At 37.0% G+C, this 23378-nt stretch overlaps 1 protein-coding gene and 2 long non-coding RNA genes across 3 annotated transcripts; all 3 read right to left on the bottom strand.

The window, feature by feature from the left end:
• Positions 1 to 8713: 8713 nt before the first annotated feature.
• Positions 8714 to 9915, bottom strand: LOC136252935 (TNF receptor-associated factor 4-like). Its single transcript, XM_066045517.1, has one exon. The coding sequence runs from the start codon at positions 9810 to 9812 to the stop codon at positions 8781 to 8783; it is 1032 nt and encodes a 343-aa protein (XP_065901589.1). The 5' UTR covers positions 9813 to 9915; the 3' UTR covers positions 8714 to 8780.
• A 2817-nt stretch (positions 9916 to 12732) lies between these two features.
• Positions 12733 to 14757, bottom strand: LOC136254607 (uncharacterized). Its single transcript, XR_010700572.1, has 3 exons — positions 14065 to 14757; positions 13884 to 13958; positions 12733 to 13048 (listed from the first exon to the last, which is right to left on the bottom strand). It is a non-coding gene; the product is annotated as an uncharacterized lncRNA (long non-coding RNA).
• A 4364-nt stretch (positions 14758 to 19121) lies between these two features.
• Positions 19122 to 21645, bottom strand: LOC136253194 (uncharacterized). The gene is made up of 3 exons (XR_010700001.1): positions 21317 to 21645; positions 21031 to 21262; positions 19122 to 19579 (listed from the first exon to the last, which is right to left on the bottom strand). It is a non-coding gene; the product is annotated as an uncharacterized lncRNA (long non-coding RNA).
• Between the last annotated feature and the right edge of the window lie 1733 nt (positions 21646 to 23378).

Here is a 23378-nt window from a genome sequence, read left to right as displayed (position 1 = left end):
ATTATAGCAAATCTCCATAGAGCGATTGTTAATACTGTTGATTTGCGCTGGACAATTAAGGGTAGCTCGCAACCCCCAAACCCCAAAATAGTGTATATATGTGTATGAGAATCCCAATAGTAAAATATTTATTTAGCATGTAAATATTAAATTATAAATACCTTTTACCAACACTTTTCTTTGGGATAGCAGACAACAGAGGACCAGAGAAGCCTCAACAGGAGCACAAGTGTACTTTGTACAGATTAATTCACCAAACATCCAGTGGTCAATCACTCCAAATAGTTGTAGTACCTATAGTCATACACCCTTTGAAAGTCGACCTTCATTGTGATCTCGCAGTAGTCGCTGTGGCTAGGTTTGTGCCAATTTTGAGTATAATAGGCTAGCAAAAACATCAAATATTATGCCAGCATAATAATGACGATTTTCAAGGTTTTTAATTAATTTTGCAAAGTGCTCACCAAAAAATACAGCAAAACATAAACTTACTACACTTTAATACTGCATCAAAACTTTGTACAATGTTAACATTTTTATTGTTTCTTGGCAGGTTATTCACAAATCACAGAAATAAGATTGAGATACTCTAATAGATTACTCTAATACAGCAGTCATGGAAGGCTGATTTCCCTTTAGTGTGATCTGACTGCATGTGGTATAGCATGAGACCGAGGTTTAATAATGATGGTTCTTTCTCCCCAACTCTAGAGTGTAATCTTGATTTTGAAAGCATAATTTTGAGCATAATATATAGGCTGGATTTTTGAGCACTGCTAGTTTCAAAACATAATTGGCTCAAGCCATATCGTAGCTAGTTCTCATAATTGAGTGATTTTCATGTTGTAACTCAACTGACAGATTAACAATACTTAAGCTTGTTAAGAGAATTAATTTGAATGATTTCTATAAGTGGTTCAAACGGTAGACTGCATCACAACAAATTGCACTCATGGCTTTAATTGTAACTGGCTATATAGTTATCATCTAATATGGTCTAGAATTAGACCATAAAACTGACTGTAGCTATACCTCTACAATTCAGATAAAGAAAGTGCAACACATGTTATGTGCTGTGAGGTAAAAATCAAAGAAAAACAAACCTTAAAGACAAGCATTTCAGAGATGGTAGAACAGATAATGCCGAGTGATTATATTGCAGGCACGTATAGGTACAGTACTGTAAGTGTCAGAAGCACTAAGCATCTAGAATCATTATGCCATGGGCCAGTCTATACACCCTCCATTGTTGTCTTGTGTAAATGCAAGCAAGAAAAATATTAATAGATAAAACAGTGTGAGTCAGTAACTCCAGTTTAACAGGAATATTTTATTAGTATTAGAGTATATCAATGAGATGCAACCAAATTAATTTATAAGTTACAGTACTTCTAAACAGTAGTCAATTTTCTATTACCAGACCATGGGAATTGCCATATGCATATACAGAAATGAATATAGCTAAAAGAGAAAAAAGTGATACATTATAGAAATGTGCATGCATGGTAAAGTTAAATTAAACTCCAGCCTATCACTTTACAACTGGGTAAAATCCACTTAATTAAAGAAGTATTTTATAGTTCCTGTATGCACACAGACAGTTCAGTATTTGAAGTATTTTTATAGTTCCTGTGGGTGTGCATCCACCTTGTCTTTCCTTGGTCACACAACACATACACAATGTGTTGATAGCCCCATTAGTGGCTGTCAGACCTTCAGTGCTGGTCACTGTAAAGTGCTAATAATAAAAAAATAATAATAATAATTAAGTGTATGTCTCTGTTTCAATGATGCATAAACATATGTACATATATATATATATATATATATATATCTAATCCAAAACAGCCAAGCTGTAAAAAAAGTGTGCGGCCCTCAAAAAGGCTATGGTGAAAAAAGATGTGAAATCCAAGGTGGCAGCCAAGAAATGGCTGTGATGGTAGGTTAAAGGTAAAAATTTTAATAACGACAATTCAGGTGAATTTGGTGCCGCTTGGTCAATTGGCACAAAATTCACCTGAATTGTCATTATTAAAATTTTTACCATTAACCTACCATCACAGCCATTTCTTGGCCGCCACCTTGGATTTCACATCTTTTTTCACCATAGCCTTTTTGAGGGCCGCACACTTTTTTTACAGCTTGGCTGTTTTGGATTAGATTTCACTTCTTTTTGTATTTGTATACCCCAAAGCTGGCCTATGGCCTGCTTTGGGACTTTTTTAACCTATCTTTTTTCTTTACCACAGGAAGAAGAAAAGATGAAGCAGATGTACCTTAAATATTTCTGATTTTATCAGTAAATGTACAAATTATATATATAATACATATATTTATTACAGAACTGTCCATGGTGGTTTCTTTGTAACTGAACACTCTTCAAGGTAACTTCTTCTAGCTGTTCTCTCTACAGAGTGATTTATTTGTAGCTGGATTCTGTACAGGTGATTATTTTGCTGCTGAGCTCTTTACAGAATGGTTTCTTTGTAGCTGAACTCTCTACAAGGCAACTTCTTCTAACTGATCTCTCTACAGGGAGATTTGTTTGTAGCTGAACTCACTACAGGTGATTTGTTTGCAGCTGAACTATCTAGATGATGGTTTCTTTGTAGCTGAACTCTCTACAAGGTAATTTCTTCTAGCTGAACTATCTACATGGTGGTTTCTTTGTAGCTGAACTCTCTACAAGATAACTTCTTCTAACTGATCTTTCTACAGGGCAATTTGTTTGTGGCAGAGTTTTCTACAGGATGATTTCTTTGCAGCTGAACTCTCTACATGGTGGTTTCTTTTTACTGTAGCTGAACTCTCTACAAGGTGACTTCTTCTAGCTGATCTTTCTACAGGGTGATTTGTTTGTAGCTGAACTCTCTATATGGTGGTTTCTTTGTAGCTGAACTCTCTACAAGGTGACTTCTTCTAGCTGATCTTTCTACAGGGTGATTTGTTTGTAGCTGATTTTTCTACAGGGTGATTTGTTTGCAGCTGAACTCTCTATATGGTGGTTTCTTTGTAGCTGAACTCTCTACAAGGTGACTTCTTCTAGCTGATCTCTCTACAGGGTGATTTGTTTGTAGCTGAACTCTCTTCATGATGGTTTCTTTGTAGCTGAACTCTCTACAAGGTAACTTCTTCTAACTGAACTCTCTACAGGGAGATTTGTTTGCAGCTGAACTCTCTTCATGATGGTTTCTTTGTAGCTGAACTCTCTACAAGGTAACTTTTTCTAGCTGAACTCCCTACATGGTGGTTTCTTTGTAGCTGAACTCTCTACAGGTGATTTGTTTGCAGCTGAACTCTCCACATGATGGTTTCTTTAAATTTGTAGCTGAACTCTCTACAAGGTAACTTCTTCTAGCTGATCTCTCTACAGGGTGATTTGTTTGTAGCTAAACTATCTACAAGATAATTTCTTCTAGCTGATCTCTGTACAGGGTGATTTGTTTGTAGCTGAATTCTGTACAGGTGATTTGTTTGCAGCTGAGCTCTTTACAGAATGGTTTCTTTGTAGCTGAGCTCTCTACAAGGTAGTTTCTTCTAGCTGATGTCTCTACAAGGTCACTAGTTTGTAGTTGAACTTTCTACATGGTGGTTTCTTTGTAACTGAACTCTCTACAAGGTAACTTCTTCTAGCTGATCTTTCTACAGGGTGATTTGTTTGTGGCTGAACCCTCTACAAGGAAATTTCTTCTAGCTGATCTCTCTACAGGGAGATTGGTTTGTAGCTGAACTCTCTACAGGTGATTTTTTTGCAGCTGAACTCTCCACATGATGCTTTGTAGCTGAACTCTACAAGGTGATTTCTTCTAGCTGAATTATCTCTTTCTATAGTTGCATGAATTCCCTACAAGGTAACTTCTTCTAGCTGATCTCTCTACAGGGTGAATTGTTTGTGGCTGATCTCTCTACAGGGTGACTTGTTTGTAGCTGATCTCTATACAGGTTACTTGTTTTTAGCTGATCTCTTGAATTCTCTTCGGGTGACTGCTCTATTAGGATGACTGCTCTATTAGAGTATCTCGATCTCGCACTTGCTACACCAAGTTGGATTTCGTGTTATAACTCCGTGGCTTTAAGTCTGATTCTTCTACACCATTGAAGAGCCTTTCTAAGATGATAACTCCATCTGTACAGCGATTTTCAAAGCATTACCTCAAGCGGTTTACCTGGTAGGCGTGGCAATCAGTCGTTTTTTATTAGCTAATCTCGATTGCGTAATTGTTACACACTGTTGGTTTTTTCGTTGTATCTTCCTGGTTTTTAGCTCGATTTCTTTCAAACCACAAAAGGTTTGAGGTTCAATAGTTAACCTATTCACCCTTCGATTTTCAGCTTCTTCCCATACGCGGTTTACCCTGTAGGCGTGACAACATATTGGTGTTATTTTTCGTGAATAATCGCTCATAACTCTTTGCCTGTTTATCGTATTCCAGCCAAAGTTGGTACAGCGATGCGCCTTTATACCCCCCTTCTGTGTGCCAAATGTCAAGGCGATCGGATATGGCGTTCGCGTTTTATAGCAGTTTTTGTAAGTGTGCGAAAAGAGGAAGAAAAATAAGAAGAAAAAAAAACCAAGAAACTAAGCCAATTTTTGAAGTCGCATATCTCGGGAACGCTTGAAGCGCTTTCGCTCAAATTTGGAATGTGGAGTGCTGAAGGTGGAGGGAGTGTCCACAGCAAAAATCGTCTTGTTTCATCAAGGCAGCACAGAGCTACGGAGGTGCGAAAATTGCGTTTTCTTTCTTCCTGTCAATATACTCACGGGTGTTGCGCGCCGGCTTCTTAGGCCGCACGACACACTACCGTGTGTCTTGATATATATATATACATACAAGCACACATGAGATCTATCATTTCAACACAAGAGAGTTACTGATCTAGTGAGATGTTCCGGAAATTTTCCACTTTGCAATAGAGCACTCATGATGCAATGATCAATACATTTCCCCCTCACTTCAAGCTTGAAAACAACACATGAAATCCGTAGCAAGATCATAATCAAGATCACACTGATCGCACATTGTCTATCATAATGGCTTTTTGGACAAGTTACATATACAGAGCATGTTGAGATCTCAAATAACTTTTCATGAGAACTGAGAGGTGATAATGTTTGTGTCCTAATAATAATAGACCCAACATAAAAGTTATGATTAATATATCTGTCCCTGGTACTGATTTATGAGGGTGCAATACAAATATAAACGTACTGTTTAAATAATTTATCATAAAGTAGTAAGTTTCATATGAATAATTATAATCCATTTTTATACACGTATGTTCATGCATACAGCTTCCTTTGTTTGCCAATATTTCTTGTTTGTTAAGTTCTTACAAACATGCATGATATTATGACATTGCCACCATTCAAAGTTTTTACTCTTAATTTAAGCTACATATTGTATGCTAAATTGTAGTTTCAAAATGTAACTGCGCATGTCTACAGTTTACTGACTTGGAGGAAAATGTAATTATCTTAGAAGTACTGACTGATATCTTCTTACGGTATTTATTGGAAAAAACTCTTGTTCTTCTCATTCTACCTACAATTCTTCTAACACCAGTGACTCTACCAGAGTAATCATCATCCTAGTCACTTTGGGGTCATTTTTTCCTTTGGAAATATACATTATGCCATTTACTGAGTTAATTACATAATAAAGCTAAGAGTTTGAACTGCCGTAATTTGCTTTTTATTCGTTGTAAATAATTTTCATATACAAAACTTGTACAAAAATTTCTTACACGAAAATTTTTACAGAAGATCAAACTACTCTAATAATAGAGCAGTCATTCATGTAAATCATCCGAAAATATTTTTACACAAAAATTTTATCACGAAAATAAAGTGAATTACAGTATGTAATAAAAACTGGAATCCACTATGTCCACAATGTAACCATGCATGATGATCCTGATTTACACCTAGAAATCCACCTCACGTATGTTGGAAAGCCAAACAGGTATGTCATGTTGGAAAGGCACCTGACATAGGAAAGCCACAGAGTGCTCCTCATAATAAGTCATATAGGTCTTCACGCTAGACCATGCCCACTTCATCTACCGCATTACTGTATTATAATTTTGGCACAGTTTACACATCATAATATGCCATATCTTAAGACTGGTACATAAGAAGGTTCTGAATGTTCGAAGCATAAGATTAAAACTTTTGTATTGAGGATTTGATATAGTGACCAGATAAAGTTGACATGACTGTGATTCCTGGATCTTTATATATTAATGTAGTGTTAAATTCAGAAGGCAGTATAATAATTACATGAAGTAGACAAATTCAGATTGTAACTAAAACTTTTGGGTACACCAAAGTACAGTAGATTATTGCGGCTCCAATGGAAGAACATGTACATTTAAGTCTTCCTGTAACTTTACAGAACCAGATGTGTAACTTTACAGAATCAGATGTGTAACATATCCTTCTCTGTGATTGTATCATCAATGAGCAAATTTAAAAAATTTGGAATATATATACATTGGCAAACAAAAAAGTTTTGCAATATTTGACAATTAAGGTTGATAAATATGAGAAATAACAGATTCGGATTCTTGTAACACTCTTCAGAGGACTGGTAGTACATTAATAGTTAATTGGTTGCATTGTACTCGGTTAGTAACCCTGTAGCAATGAAACCGTTTCCATAGGTTAACAGTTATATATGTAATCATACAGTACGATAGTATCAAAGAGTATGATTCTACTGTATATTAGGGACCACAAAGGTGTAGGCATGGCAACATCACCCAAAAACCAGCCTCACTTTTTTCTGACAATGAAGCAGTATTAGTTAGGTAAAACCTAGCCTTCAGATCAACCCAAAACTCTTTCAACAAGTCGTTAAATGGAATTCAAAAAATGGTGACTAAATAACTGACTGACTGAGTAACTGACTGATGCCCTCAGACAAGTATAACTCGATAACAGCTAAGGCTACGGCCTACTGTTTGACATCACTTCATCCGGACACGTGCCTTTGGCATACTACAGTACATACAATGCACTCTTCATGGACTTATCAGTGTCCTCCTTTGTGTCCCACTCATCTTTGCTGACAGCAAAAGGTGTTGATTTGGTGGTGGTAGTGTGTGATGGCTTCCCTTTGTAACGGAAATCGTCCATATTTATCATAGTGGCTGCAGAGGTGCTTTACAAAACAGTTCTTGATTTGTAATGCTGTGTAATGTTGAACATATAATATAGCTGACACCAAAGCGTAATGGATATTTCAACATTAATTTTGGTACATAGCTGGGACACATATGACGCCGTTTCTTACTTTTGATGTAGTATGCATGGGTTCACCAGTCATAATAATTTTATTTTACAAAAAAGTTAACAAACAAGTGTATGGAATTTTCAACTAGTAGTAGGGACCATAGCACTGAAATAAAAAGCACTGAAATAAGCTGGAGTAGTGCATGATATTAAATCATGGCAAAACAATAAGAAGTGTTGTATCCCTATAGCTACTGTGCATTGTACCTTGAGCACAGTAGGAATAAAACACTTCTTATATTAATGTTTTACTTTAATATCGTGCACTAATCCAGCTTGCTTCAGATGTGTGTATGGTCCCTACTCTAGTTGAAAGTTCCAATTTTTTGTGCATTTGTTCATTGTGAGGAATTGAGTCAAAAGACTTTTCTAAAGTACATCAGTTTTGGGTGTTAATTGTTAGGTGCTGATTCATAAATATCGTTAAGAAAAGGTAGGAGTTGTCTAACCTACTGTATCAAAGAAAAATGAAGTGTCATAAAAATGGTGGCAATGATTGGGGGACTTTGTACGCAGAGGTATTGGGAGAGATGGCATTTAGGTATGATAACATTTATATACAGCAACAAGGGGAAAGGTGAAGCATACATACTTACTTACAAGACAAAAGCATGCTGTTTTGCATCCATATCAGTCTGGTTTAGCTTGGTGGGATTATTTCTCATCGCTATGTTATGCTAACTGGGCACTTACCATCATTACCCAATGGTTCCATGTCATGAAAACCATAAATTTCTTTACTACAGACCAAACTGTGACAAAGTCCCCCCAGTAAGATGGCCATTTTGTCAATTATGATGTCAGTGTGGATACGATCCATAACCTTAAGATTAAGAGCCTATAGCCTTTTTAGCTGACCTAGCTGTTTTGATAAAGTCATGCAATGGAGGTGGTCTTTGTAAAAAGTGTAAGCATGAAGTGGTCTTATTACTAAGGTCATTAAGTATGCCCTAGTCATCTTTGCATGGGAACTAATTACAGTGTGGTCTTTATTAGAGGTGGTCGCTAAGCAAGGGTTTTACATACATTTATATAATTAGACCATTTTTGTTTCTATTTCAGAATCCACTGTTTCCAACTGCTCGGTTACGAGGTGTCGCCGGGACATTTGGTCAATGCTGGATTCATATATCCACGAATCATCAGACAGGTCATTTAGCACATCTTGATATTCCTAACTGAAAGTGTTTATATAGAAGGTACCATTAATCAGTGAAGATACTTTGTTATGCACAACTCAAACTATGAGAATCTACAGATAATATTGTTTGTGTACTAGACAATTAAGGGAAATGCTTGTGGATCTTACATGTCTAATATAAATTATAGCCATACATTATATTAACTACATGTGATTCACTATAAATGAATCAAGTAATGAATTGAGGTGCTGTATATTGTGCAAACCCTTACTCAATATTGTAATAACATAACATAAACTTTAAATGTATACGTTGCCCTAGCCAACTCAAAAACGTAATTATGTCTACAGTTTGCTAACTTGGAGGAATACACAATCATTTTTGACATATTGGCATATGGGGTCATCATTAAGGAGGTCTTCATGGGAAATGAATTCTGATTCTCCCCATCCTTCAGCTTTTTCACCATCTGTTACTCTACCAGCGGTATCGTCTTTAGCATTATCATAATCTATTGTGTCTAAATGATGCTCACAGTCACTGATCTGGTTCAACAGTTTTACTTCAAACTCTTCCCTCAATGGCCATGTCAGTTCATCATCATATGGACCCTTCATGAGGTACAGGTAAACCGACATGTGAGAACTTTCAGCATTATCATCATCATCATCATCAGGATCAGGATCATTACCACTAGGATCAACTCGTAGACACATCTTATATCCTCTGTTGTGGGAGTAGAATGAGTTACTATACCACTCCTCCTTATCTCTTTTCTTACTGGTAAACTCCGGCACTTTTACAACCACAGGACATACCAGGTCACCTGATGTTTCTGTCATTGTGGATAATGAATCTAACTGCATAGGCCAACTCCTGACTACTCCTAGTCCTCCCATCATTAGCTGATGTGTGAACTGTCGCAAGTTCTTCAGTTCTGTCACACTCAATGCTAAATGTTTTTGGGCATTTTCCTTGTTGTGGTCGCTCAGATCCTTACGATACATCTCCTCCTCACAACCAATCCCATGATACTCACACTGGACCATTTCGTAATCACAAGTTCCCCTGTGTGCTGATAAGGCTCGCACCTCTCCACTCCACGTGCACCCATCCTCGCTGTTGGTACAGTGTACGGTGAGCCCCTTCACTTCACGATCGATTTGTTTGTTGAGGATAGTGGAGAACTCTTCATTACGACACATTGGACAATCATTATGGTAGGAATCCTTCACCTCATCAACACAACTCTTACAAAAAGTGTGTCCACAGCACTCACTGAGGTGAGGATTTCGACTAGGTTGATGGCATACTTTACACACGAGACGATCAGGTACAACAGCAGTGAACTCGTATTCGTAGCCTCCAGTCGCCATGATCGCGCTAAGTATACTCTTCTTCTCGAAAAGGGTGTGGCTGATGCCCCACCTAATTAAGTGATGGTGCAAAAGTTTGAGTCACGTCGAGGAGTCACGTGGTTTACAGTTCTATTTAATGCGCATGGTAATATTTAATAAGCAGCGTTAGAAAATCGCAAATCCCACGAGTGAGGAAACGTACCATATACACTCTCGGAAGTGAAGAGCAATGTCGAGTCGACTAGCTTCAAACTACAACTTTATGGTATTAAAAAGGTGAACCCCTCCCCCGTGTGTATATGCTCCCTAAGCCATGATCGAGGCCATGATACAGCTTCCCGTGGAGAAGTAGACATGTAGTAATAATTAATAGTGTCCATGTAGAGATTCCAGAAGTTCAGTAATTTTGGAAGTTAGAGCACTCATTAGAATGTGTTCTTTTAGTTCTACAATTTCCGATACACATTTTACATACAATGCACACAATGGAATAGTGATTCAGACTCACCAGCCATTGTGTACACAGATTTTGACAGTCCAGAACGTTTCCCAAGGGACCATGTTGCACATCTACCTTCACAGAAAACAGCCTCACCTCCAGCCTGACCATCTTGCCATGTAGCTATAGGCTCCTTTATAACTTCTTCACACACACAACATATTGCTGGTTCATCATCAGAATCATGAGTTTCAGTTTCGTTCTGGGTACCCTTGTCCAGAGTTGGGGAAGTTACTTCATGAAAGTATTACTTTTATATCAGTATATTAGCTATATTACAGGTACATATTACTTAGAATTTAATAATATTAGCTTAAGTTACTAATTTATATTCATGCTGAGTTACTATTTTTATTAAGACAGCTAAGTTAAAGTTAACATATAAACCGCATGCAGTCATGTGATGCACATCAGTCATGTGTACATGTAACACCTAAACACAATTATAGATGAAAGGTTAATGGATTAAGGTGATTAATTAATACTGTAGTAGAATGGATAATTGGCAATAAAATTCATTTATAATGCGTTACTTGTTCATCGCCCATTACTCGTAGTATCACTCGTTACATCGCTGTAAAGTTACTCGTTACTTTTCGCTTCTAGCTACTCATGCATTATGTAATAATATTACTTTTTTCATTACTAGTAATGAATTATAGTTTCCAAAAGTAATGTAAAGTTATATTACTGCATTTCCAAAAGTAACACGTTAGCTATATTACTCAGAATCGTGAATTGTAATTACATAACACATTATATTACGTAACGCGTTACCCCATCTCTGCCCTTGTCCTTGACATAAGGTTTATCCTTGCCTCGGCACTCTTTCTTTGGTCTTGGAATTTTTCAGCAGTCAGTGCCAATTCCAATTAAAGCCACTCAAGGGAATTCTTCGCAATTCTTTAATGATAGACAACAATCTTAATTCAAACATCTTTAAAACTGCTTTAAATCACTGAATCACTAGCAAAAGCATAAATCCTGGGTCTGACAGAGTGCTCTGAACAGACCCTCGCCAGTGAACAGGTCCATGTCTATACAAAAATCCACAGGTCTGTAGTGCTACTTTTAGTGTCGATCACAGTTTTGTTAGTGATATAGAAACCTATAGAGGTTTTCAGAAGAATCCAAAAACATGTATATTTATGGGAGGGACGCCACTTTACAATATGTAATTAGCTAATAACCGTGATAATCTACAAGAAATATCGGGAAATGTGTGAAAGAGTATGGTAAACGATCAATTATCCAGTGCTATATTTTGAAGAAAAGCCATGACTAAGTATGCTTTAGTCACCAAGAAGTTTTTGGCCAAAAGCAAAATTCACCCTACTAGCCACAGTTATGCAGCTTTAGGCCACACCCTTAGTTTCTGGTCACCCACCTGCATGGAAAATGGAAAACCTGGAACCCCAGTTTATGAGAACTATTATCAAGACTCACGATAGTGAGTCACGCAGCCAGTAAAGCAGAAATGCATCAATAAATGACATGACCACTACACATGAGGATTTTACAGGAACGAATGTTGTCAAATTCGACCTGCCTGTAACTTACCCATCATTTATGCTATCCCTCTTAAACTCTAGAGTTAAACTCATAGTGTCACTAGTAACTAACACAAACAGTGAAGCAAATCCATGTCAACAGTTTCGAGATCGAGATTGCTGACATCAAAGGGGAGGTTAGTTTTTTTATCATCGCACGCGATTAGATGGAACCGCAGGTGTAGCTATGTACATGTCTTGCATTCCTTTGTGCATTCTGAACATTGATTGCCCTGCTATCGCTTCCATATTCTCTCAATCGCCTCAATATTCACATCATCGATTTCACCATACATCATTACACTACATCGTAATTTTAGCACCTAACGAAGTTTCAGTCATCCTCAGCCAACCTAGAGGCCAAATACAAAACCCATATTGTTGTTTTTCACAATACTCGCTTGGCATGTAGGGCAATGTGTATTTTAACTGTCCTAAAAGTTTCGTTGAGATTGTTACATATTTTTTCGAGAATGGCTAGTTTTGATATTTGAATTTAGTCGCCCCCATGTAATTTGCTCTCTGAAGGCACGGCTTAAGAATTTAAAGAATGACACAGAGTACAACTGCGGTCACCAGTTATTCAAATGGGCTGTGAATAGTATGATCAGTGTAGTAGCCATAAAAGAAGTGTGCAAAAACCGTGACTAATACTATGCCATTGTTCGAGAATGGCTAGTTTGAAATTTGAATTTAATCTCCCCCACATAATTTACTCTCTAATGGTGCATCTTAAAAAATGACACAGAGCACAACTGTGGTCACTGGTTATTGAAATGGGCTGTGTGTGAATAGTTGATCAGTGCATGTAGCCATAAAACAAGTTTGCAACAAACTATGCCATCGTACACCAAGTATTTAGAACTGTAAAGGGCAACCCCACATAAATGATAGCATGTACATATGTACATGTAGTTACAATATACACAGGACACATGAATACCCAATGTTTTAAGGTACACAATAATAATTTAAGAATTGTACGACTGTCTGTGATATAACTGCTATGAAAACAATGTCTCCACTTCTCCAGTTTGGCTCAGCAGATTCTACCATGGTAGCAGGTCTTATATGATGGCATGTTCATGGTGCTTCTCCAAACACAGATAAGCAATGATCAATAGTTGGGAGAAAGTCTACTGACAATAATGTGTGACTCCATTAAATTTGCAGAATCCAGATGAGTGGGTGTGGTTCCAGTATGTCTAGACAGTTAACATACATTCTTGATAACTGGGTGTGGTTCACATACATAAATATGTACTAGAGTTGCAACAGTATCAAACACTTACACCCTTTTCATATGGCCACCCAAAAGTTCTGGGTCTATGCATTTTATATACTCATTAAAAACCGTAACTTGCTTTTGAAGCCATAAACTGAGTTAAACCCGAGTTCAACCCTACTGCTTTGTAGGGTTGAACTCGGTCATGAATTCGAGGCTCAACCCGGGTTCAACCTGGTTAAGGTGATCATATGAACACATTAACCGTGGTTTAAAGCCATGTGAAAGGGGTTATAGTCTCCATTCAGGAATTGCATCACAATACAGCAATATATCAAATGACACAAAAAGCAACATATATATTGTTGCATCTCTAGTATGTACACTCCATCAGTACAACCAAGTAAAACCTGTCTTAATGGCCACCAATATAGAAAGACAACCTCTCTAGAAAGGCCAATTTCAAATCCCTTTAGGGAGAATTTATACACTGCCATCTTAATACATATTGAGCAAAGGTGGTAATGGACAGGTTCCACTGTAATTTCTTTGCAGGTTTAAGGATTAATAAGGCCAGAAGAAATTTTGTCCCTACAATGACATGTTTTCACTGTACTAGTGAAGGATTATCAGATAACACTGGGATAATACAGTGTCATCTCCAGACAACTTCCACATATAGCAGTAAAGTTTTCACACTGGTCCAATAATTTTTGTACAAAAATTCATGCTGTCTTGGTATGCACTAATTAAATGAAACTTGCTTATGTTTTACAATTAATATTTGCAACACAAATACATGCACAGCAACTCACCAATTGTGTCTCAATCACTGTACTGCAACATGAAACGACGACCTTTTTCAACAGCCAAAGATCCTCTGAACACATCTGAAAGACAGCATATTCGAGTGCACTTATTTATAAGCAATATAAATGTTAAAGGCATTTATTTAAGACAGATAATTATGCACCCCTCTATTATCTCTGGACTTACTTGCCATTTCTCTACCCTTCAATTCTTTAGTAGTAGTATGGGAAGTGGCGTGGCTCCTCTGCTTCAATTAGTTGAGTAGATTGAGACCCTCTAATAGAGCAGTCAATCAGCACTCTAATAGAACAGTCACATTTCTACAAGTACTGTGCTTTTATATTGTAAAGTCTGTAAATAGCTAGCAACTTAACAACACAATGGAATGCTAGGCAGAAGTTGTAACTAAGCTGTAACTTTGATTGCTTTATTAGAGCTGTTTTTGTGACTGCTCTATTAAAGTATCTTCATCATTTTAATGCAGTGAGAGATGCCGGAAAAGTGTTGCTAAGGGTTTAAAAGCTAAAATGGATGTTAGTTGACTGCAGTTGAATGCCACTAAAATCACAGTTATATTTAAAACAGTGTTGCACTATAATAAATTCTCAACAGCAATATTCTGTCACTGTAACCTAATAAAAGGGATTTCTGTCCACCTAGATCTGCTACTGTTTTCAGCATTGAGAGTATGCTTATTCTAACAAAAAGGTTTGAAATCCCACCCAAAACAGCTAATAGCTGTAAAAAAAGTGTGCATCCAAGTAAAGCAGAGTTAACTGCGACAAAAAGTAGTGATAAACCAAAGTGTGGCCATGAGTATTAATGAGAACTATGTGATGCTGCTAGTTTTTAAGTGTGTGAGCATCTTCATAAATGCCACACAAATTTGATTCTCAATAAAGCAATGTGTATAGATTCTCTGATAGCAATAAATAGCTTGAGTTTGGCCGCCTTTCCTTTGTTCATAACATTGCTGTATACAGGAAAGGCGCCCAAGCTCGAACTATTTATTGCCACTATCAGAGAATCTATACACTTTGCTTTATTGAGAATCAAATTTTGAGATACTTGCAGGACTTAAAAACTAACAGCATCACTTTGTTCTCATTAATACTTTTACAATTGTACCATCTGATTAATATTCACAACTTGCATGTTTGATTTGTAATTTTAAACTCAAACCAGTCAGCATAGCCGCTTTTTCCTGGTTGAGGGAACATACATGCACTACAAGCACATAACAAAACACAAATACATACACTACAATCATGATAGTACATACAGTATAACATACAAACACAAATACATACATAATTTATACACACAATTAGTTAGTTGATAAAATAATATGAAAATAAAGTGGTGCTCACACATGGCCGCACTATATATTGTATATCACTACTTTTTGTCGCAGCTAACTCTGTTTTACTTGGACATGCACATTTTTACAGTTATTAGCTGTATTGGATGAGTTAATATTACAGGTGCTTAAGTGCACGAGGCCAATAAGGACTGTGAAAGATTGAGATACTCTAATAGAGCAGTCACACTACTCTTAACTCTAATATCAGAATATACAGGTATCAGGGGCGGATCCAAGGGGAGGGGTACAAACAGGCCAAGTTGTAGATGGTTGGGCAGAGCCAGATTCTCTTAATCACGTCTCACTGTTAATTTTGCCATTTTGATTTTTTTAGGTGGTTGTGAAGTCTTAAAAGCTGTTTAAAGGTTCTGAATATATCTTAAACAACAGCAACACGATAATTATTTTAGTGGCGCTTAGTACGCACGAAGGTGCTGAGTAACAATTTCAAAGCTATTTTGGCTTTGGTTTGCTTTGGTTTCAAGTGGATTTGTAATAAATGCTATTAAAATATGCAGAATTATTTTCATGAGTTTATAAACTGATCTTGGACTGACATAAAGTTTAGTAGCTAACTATTTTAATCAGAAGTATGGCTGGCTCCACCACGAGGGGAGGGGAGGGGCATTTGCCCCAAATACCCCATCCTGGATCCGCCATTGGGTATATCTGACTTGTCCTTGATTATATAGCTATTGCTTCTGTTGCAACTTCAGTACAGTATGTAGTATTAACCACTATCAGATAGGCCATATAGCTTTAACTTTCCGAACAATTCAAATGTGGTCCTCTAATAGTTAATCTAGTAACTTTTCTAGTGTATCTAAACTTCACTGGTACTGACTAGAAATCCGGTAACATTCAGTGAGCTTTTACTTCAACTTTTCCATGACAGTTACTTTTCTCAAGGTTTACTACATGGATAGAAGGCTGGAAACACATAGTGGGGTAAGACTTCACTTTTGAATGAAGAGTTTCTGGTGTGTAAATAGTTTAATTTCATTTTGGATCATTGTATTAGCTAGCTAATAAATAATGCTTTCCTGGCATAGATAATGAGACATTTCACTTGGAAAGTAATAGTAGCTACATAAGCAGACCTTTCCTATAGTGTTAGCTTAGTACACATTGTTGTGCTCAGTTGTTTAAAGCAATGTAGCTAGCCATCAACAATTTTCCTAGTGCATTTTTGTAGGCATAATTAACTACATATGCTGTAAGAATGTTGGTTAAGCAAAATCAACATGGATTAAGTAAATTGAGCAAATAATAATATACTATACAGTGTGTCATTACAGTATGCATCACTGGTGAATATATATAAGAGCCTATAGTCCTGAAGGATGTATTTGAATGAAGAGTGTATAAGAGGATGCACCCGCCTGCTCGCATCCTTTTGTTGGCCAGAGAGTGACCAGAAACTAATTAAGGTATGACTTGGAGTGGCCTTAATCGCAATGCTCTTCAGACAATATGGGTATATTATAGTGATTAACAACATAATTATTCGTACAGAAGCTGATTCGCACTGGTGAATTTTGAGATGTAGTAGAATGTTCCATGTTTCATACCTCCGTAGTGACCTAGGTTCCGTAAAACGTAACATGACTTAAGTTCAAACATAATGACTTACTGTAAATATACACGTTTTCGGATTCTTTTGAAACCTCTAGATCCTCTCATGTGCTGTATTACAAGTGACAATCATGGCTCAATCACATTTGGTTGCACACTATAAGTTGTTTTGTTTAAAATTAATTCTGTGATGTTATTTTACTTACAGGTGGGCACTCTGGTTGCACTATCATATCAGCTAGCTATTTTGGGGGGAATAGTTCGCCATGATCCCCAATATGTTGAAGATTTGCCAAGATTACATAAAAACTCCAGACTGACTGTGACTTTCTTTGTAATTTAATGCACCATGCAATGCATACTTATAATTTTTGTACTCTTTTCAACGCTTTCTTGCCATGCCCACACAGGACTCATTTTATGTGTCTCATTATTCAATAATGATGGTTCAATTTTCAATTCTATCTCTTTTTCATAATTTGGTTGGAAAAACTTTTTCCCAACCAATTGAATCTTTCACAACCAAATACCATATACATACAATTTTTTTAGGTGCATACCCATACGGTATCACTTAGTGTTACTTATCATAATTATAAGTTGTGAATTATGAACAAGAACCATAAATGAGGATGTCAAGTTTCAATGTGGTATCTAAAAGTTCAAGTTGCTGAATTATATATATGCTTGAGATATAGATATCATGGTACTTACTCTTATTGATACAATAAAGAAGTTTCCTTTTCTAGTTCTGAGACCAACTGTTTGCCTTTCATTTTTACCAGTGATCCCCATTCCTTATTTTAAAATTTTAATATGTCTATAACCAGTTTATGTACTAGCTTTTCCAAATCCATTAATTTTTATGGATGGGGCAATTATAAGGTTGTAGGTATGTAGGAGAATATCTGGGCTTTGCTAACCTCTTCTTGTCCCCTGGATATTTTAACATTCACACCAAATTAAACAAACTGGGAATGACACTTTTATAAAGTAACACAGTTAGGGATGAAGTGCTGTAATTATCCTGCATAATTTGGGGAATAATAGGTATGTTTGGGAATTATAACTACAGCACTTTAGAAAGCTTCAGTAAGATAATCTACAATAATTATTTACATAATTCCATTAAAAACTGCCATTATGGTCAAAGATGGTGACGTAATCAAAGTATGGAAATAATGAGAATTTTTCAAAGGTATTGTAATATAATTATAAGTGATTTTTTTAGCACTGCTCAAAAGCATAGTATTTATTATACTGCTTGATAAAATAATGTATAGTGTATGCCTGGTAAGTGACTTTAAACAGGCTGTAGGACTAGGTGTCCTACAGACCTTCAGCACTTGTGCTGTAAAACTTTAATAAATTAACTAATGTCCATAATTTTGTTTCCACATGGGGTACTTTGAGATAATAAGTCACTATCTAGAGTTCCTATGGATACATATGCATGAAATTGACAAAGAGAAAACATCCTGACTGCCTGACAGACTCCTGTAAGTGTGTGAGCATTAATCGGATGGCTGCAGGTCCGAGGCTGCCCAGGTGCAGTCATGGATTATTTCTCCTTTTTACATCACCTTTTCAAACACATATTATCAGTGCTCTGTACAGTCCGCTTATATGGCTTCCCAAGAAAATTACTTTGTTCTGTAACTTACAAATGGTTTTAGCAAATGTTCTGTACGTTTTTACTGGATATAAGCTAACACTAGTACACAGTTTAGTCCAAACCCAACTGCTAAATTTGCTTTAGAACATGAGTTACAGGTTTTCCCTATATACTAGAACTAGTCCTACAGTTTACGCACAAGAGCCTTGATACTTTTATGATACACTATGCTAAACAGCACAAACCATTGTGCATTTTTATTTTTGTCTTTTAGCTTCTCACACAGGAAAAAATGTGGCATTTCCTGTAGCAGGATATGTGCCGGAAATTTACAGGACAGGTGACATTTCCAGCACATATCCGGGAGATGGAAATGTACAGGAAATTTGCAAATTTCCTGTACATTTCCTACTACATGATAGGGCACAATTTCCTACAGATTTCCTGCACTGGACATATGAAATTTCCTACGGATTTCTTCTATAAGGTATTTATGAAATTTCCAATAAATTTCCTCTATACAATATCTATGGAATTTCCTATAGATTTCCCCTATACAATATCTATGAAATTTCCTGTAGATTTCCTCTATACAATATCTATGAAATTTCCTATAGATTTCCCCTATACAATATCTATGAAATTTCCTACAGATTTCCCTTATACAATATCTATGACATTTCCAACAGATTTCTTCTATACAGTATTAATGAAATTTCAAATACATTTCTTGTACAGTATCAATGAAACTTATACATGTGGTAAAAACTGTAAACAATAATATCTACATGGTATTACATTATATACATGTACACAGTTACAAGGGTATAGTATAGCTACAAGTTAGTCACATAGTGCAGTACCATATATCAGATTTTGTGACCCATCACGAAATTTCTTTTGCTTGGGACAAAGTGTGATCACCTGGGCTGAACCTGTTTAATTGACTATCATCTTTATCATCATATCAGCATGTTTACTCCTTAAGCTTGAGTTTTAACTTTCATTAGCTCATCGTGTCACTCCTTGCTAGATGTCTCTCTGCTCTCTTGGTGTATCGATGTCACTTAATATCTTCTTGGTTGATAGCTATTTCCACCTTGCCCTTAAGTTCGGCATATTACAGCTGCTCCACTTTATTGAAGTTTCTGCAAATAGTATAATGTAAATGAATGCACGGTATAATACACATTAACAAAAAAATGCAACCTACACTACAATATAACTATTTTTCTTGGACATTTAAGAAAGTTGAACGATGCAAGATTACCGAAAACAGATCCAGTGTAACCATACGAAAAATGTTTGTGGTCAGGGCCAACAAATATGAAAAACTGAATACATTAATACTATGCATAGAAAACACATTAATAGTAGGACCTAATGTATTTCGTAGACTGGACTCGCAGACTGGACTCGCAGACTGGACTCATGCACTGAACTAAACAGCTTCTTAACAGTTATCCAGGCATTATCTAGCTCCTGTACCACTGGAAACACCATTATCAAGCTAAAACTGTTGAAGCTGCTCTTCCTACAAAGTTACAGAGTTCACGAATGCACTAATTTAATAGAATGTTTACAAAACATGTGTACTTGTGCATACTAGCAGTGGTGGAGGCTATTGTAGTTGCGTAGGATTAATTCCTTTGCTGCTTTAATGCTTAGTACTAGTGGATAGGCTACTGTGAATGACCAGAAGTAAATACTTAGCGATGTTGTTAGTATTGCGCTATCTGCTTAATGCTGCCCGCTAAGCTAGTTTACATCTAAAAATATGTTGTCACTATATAGACTGTGTAGAAAAGGCTATGTGTAGCCTATATCTAACTATTTATGCACTATTATAACATCTTGTAAATATTCTAATAAATTAGTGTACGTGTGATATTTGTGACTTTGTAGGAAGAGCAGCTTCAGTAGTTTTAGCTTGACATTAGTGTCTACAGTGGTACAAGAACTAGGAAATTCCTGGATAATTGTTAAGAAGCTGTTTCTAACTTAGTGTGAGTCCACTCATCAAAATACATTAGGCCTATTAGTAGCAGGTTGGCAGCTATTCTTGAAAACTAGCTCCTTAAGTGGCTGAAATACAGCAGAATCAATACCAAAATCTTTGGCTGGCTGTTGAAGGCCATCCACCACTGATTCTCATGAAGCAAGGTCCTCGTGTCAAAGCCAGAAAATGTGACTAGAGCCTGACAGGGCACCCAGAAAACATAACCTCAAGAAACCAGTTTTGAGCATCAAAATCGCCGGATAGTTTGATAGTGTAGCTACCCACTAGAGGTGGTCGTTCAATTTCCCCTGGTGTATAATTTGGATCCGCTTTCTAAAATCAAGTTACAAATAATGGTAAAGTACTGTGTGGTATTATGTTCAATCCAAATGCACCTGGGAATGCATACATACTACTCAAGGTACTACTTAGCACAATTACTGTAGGCAAGATATGAGCAATGTAGGATATAAGGTTACACATATTTTGAACAGGATGTCTGTTTGTGGCCTTGTTTAATGATACACCACAGAATAAACACATACTACAAACAAATACATAATTACAAACAAGACTTGTAATCACAAAAGAGAACCTCACCTACAGACCAGGTGACACATCAACGACATTCAGTAACAGCTCAAACTCAATTGTAGGTTGACATCCTGAGGTCCGATGGACTTTTTCAACAGGTGGCTATAGTCTTAACGATGTTCACCATCTTGGCAAAGCTACCATTCTCTTAATATATCTGCTGATACATTCTGCTGACGAGTAACACAATATTTATCTCCAGACATACTACTCTATTGATGAGTGCGATTTTGATAACCTGGATATAATAAATATTTGTGTACTGGACTAGGCGACTCTAAATGATGCCTACCTTGTTTTCCTGCACCTAAGAAGAGCTTGTTTGTTTCCTCACATCAGAAGCAGTGGCAATAATACCATTCCTTTTCACATACCCATATGGAATTATAGCTGTTAAGGTAGGCGGGTGATGTGCGAGTAGTGACTTGAGTCCAGAACCCCTCGAGTCGAGACGGCCGCTTCACTGGCATTCTTTTATTTCACTACTTGCTTGCGGAGTCTTCTCTTTCTCTATGTCACAGAAGAACGCTTCGATTCTCTCCAACTTTCTGCCAGCACCTGCCAACGTCGCCATTTTTAATGTTCCCGCGCAGCATAACAAACGCCTCAACTTTTGTCAGAAAAAAACTATTAAGTTGGCGCTTAGGTTAAAATCGATCGGTTAAAATTCTTGCTCTTTGCGACCCACCCAACCGAGTACCCAACCTTTTACTCTAGAAGAGAAAGAGAGTATCTTCCCTCATATTATGTACAGCTAGCTAAATATTATACGTAGCTATACCCATAGATTATATAGAGGGCTAGCTATAATCTCGGCTATAATCTATGGTTTTATACTCTAGTGCACAGACTAACGTACGAGAAGCCATACAATTGCACGTAAGAGTTTGCTACTTGATATTATTTCAACCCTTCAGTACACTCAGACTTACTTCAAAGATTCTGTTGAGCAGCATACAACTGTCAGCACCCAACTAAATTACGTTAAAAATGCTTTCAGATTGCTGCATCTCAGGCTTGAGTGATGATTTTCAAAAATTTCCTGGTGGAGGGGGGGCCTGCTCCCTGACCCCCTTGAAAATATGCTACAATTGCTATGCCCTCAACTGTGGTGGCCCACCCACCCCTATTTTGCCAGAGCCAGCCCTGCTTGGTAGTCTTGTTTGGTTACACTTTGGTTCACACTTATCAGATTTGATCAATTTAATTGTTCAGGACAAGTAGTGCAATCTGGATCCAGAAGCAGAGATGGTTTCAGTGCCCACAGGTGATTAGTGCTGTGAGCAACTGGCAATCTGGCTCAGTGCCCGAGACATGCTGAAACACGTAGTATAGCTACTGTAATACATGAAAGAGTTGATTATATAATTACAGGGGAGGATCCAGACTTTTAAAAGGGAGGGTTCCACTTTAAATTGCAACTTCAGTCTAGCTGTAAGTTGAAGATCAAAAAAAAAAGGTCATTACCTGCTGACAATAGCTGCGCATGCCCCTCACCATAGATGCCCTCACCAACTACATTTCCTTATTTATAACTGTATACATATAGCTTGCTACACTGCTCCTCAAAAGACTACTGTGACTTCTCTATTAGAGTATCTCGAGTAAGAGAGGCTCTTCTTTCAAAAGGGGGGTTCCATGGAACCCTTTAAACCCCCCCTGGATCTGCACCTGAATTTGATACAGAATTTTGCATGTATGATCAGCTTTGGCTACACAGCATGTGCAATTCCCACTGAGCCAAACTGGAAATTGACAAATAGCTACACCAAAATCTTTTAAGTGCATTCTATGTAAGTAATTATGCATCAGATGTAAAGCAAAAGCACACATCACAATGTTGACCCCATTTGATGTGGTGTCAAACTCATACATTATGTAGAGTCGTTTTTCTACGATAAAGTGTGTGGGAATACTACCTTAAATAGACATATACTTCTTGTAGCCAATATAGCTCCTAATGGTGTTCAGTCCCCTTCATTGACTCATTGTCAATAGTCTCTCAACGGACCACCCTATAGTTTGTGGCTGCTGATAGTAAAATATCTGAGTTGAGTTAGCTACATATACGTATGCTGGTGAGAATTTTATAAATTTATCCCAGAAATTTTATTGTAGTTGTAGTGGCACAATGGATCCTAGCCACTACTGCTATGATCCAGTAGCAGTAGTGGCTACTGGATGGTAGCTTCATTGGTTTCGTATACATAATTATGTGTTGACCTGGTTATAGTGGTACTCCTCTGGTAAGAGTAGAAAGGTGTGTGCTGAAGTTCCAACAGGTACTGTAGAAAATGTATGGGAGATGAGTTTCCCAGTTCGCTGTGTATAGAAAATTGTTCCAGCTCATCGAT

Source organism: Dysidea avara, chromosome 4 (assembly GCF_963678975.1).
Source record: "Dysidea avara chromosome 4, odDysAvar1.4, whole genome shotgun sequence".
Classification (NCBI taxonomy): Eukaryota; Metazoa; Porifera; class Demospongiae; order Dictyoceratida; family Dysideidae; genus Dysidea; species Dysidea avara.
Note: the sequence above shows the minus strand (reverse complement) of the source record. Positions and strands in the feature narration are given on the sequence as shown.

Coding starts and splice junctions, on each gene's coding strand:
- LOC136252935 (XM_066045517.1), bottom strand. CDS start 9,812: ATGGCGACTGGAGGCTACGAATACGAGTTCACTGCTGTTGTACCTGAT.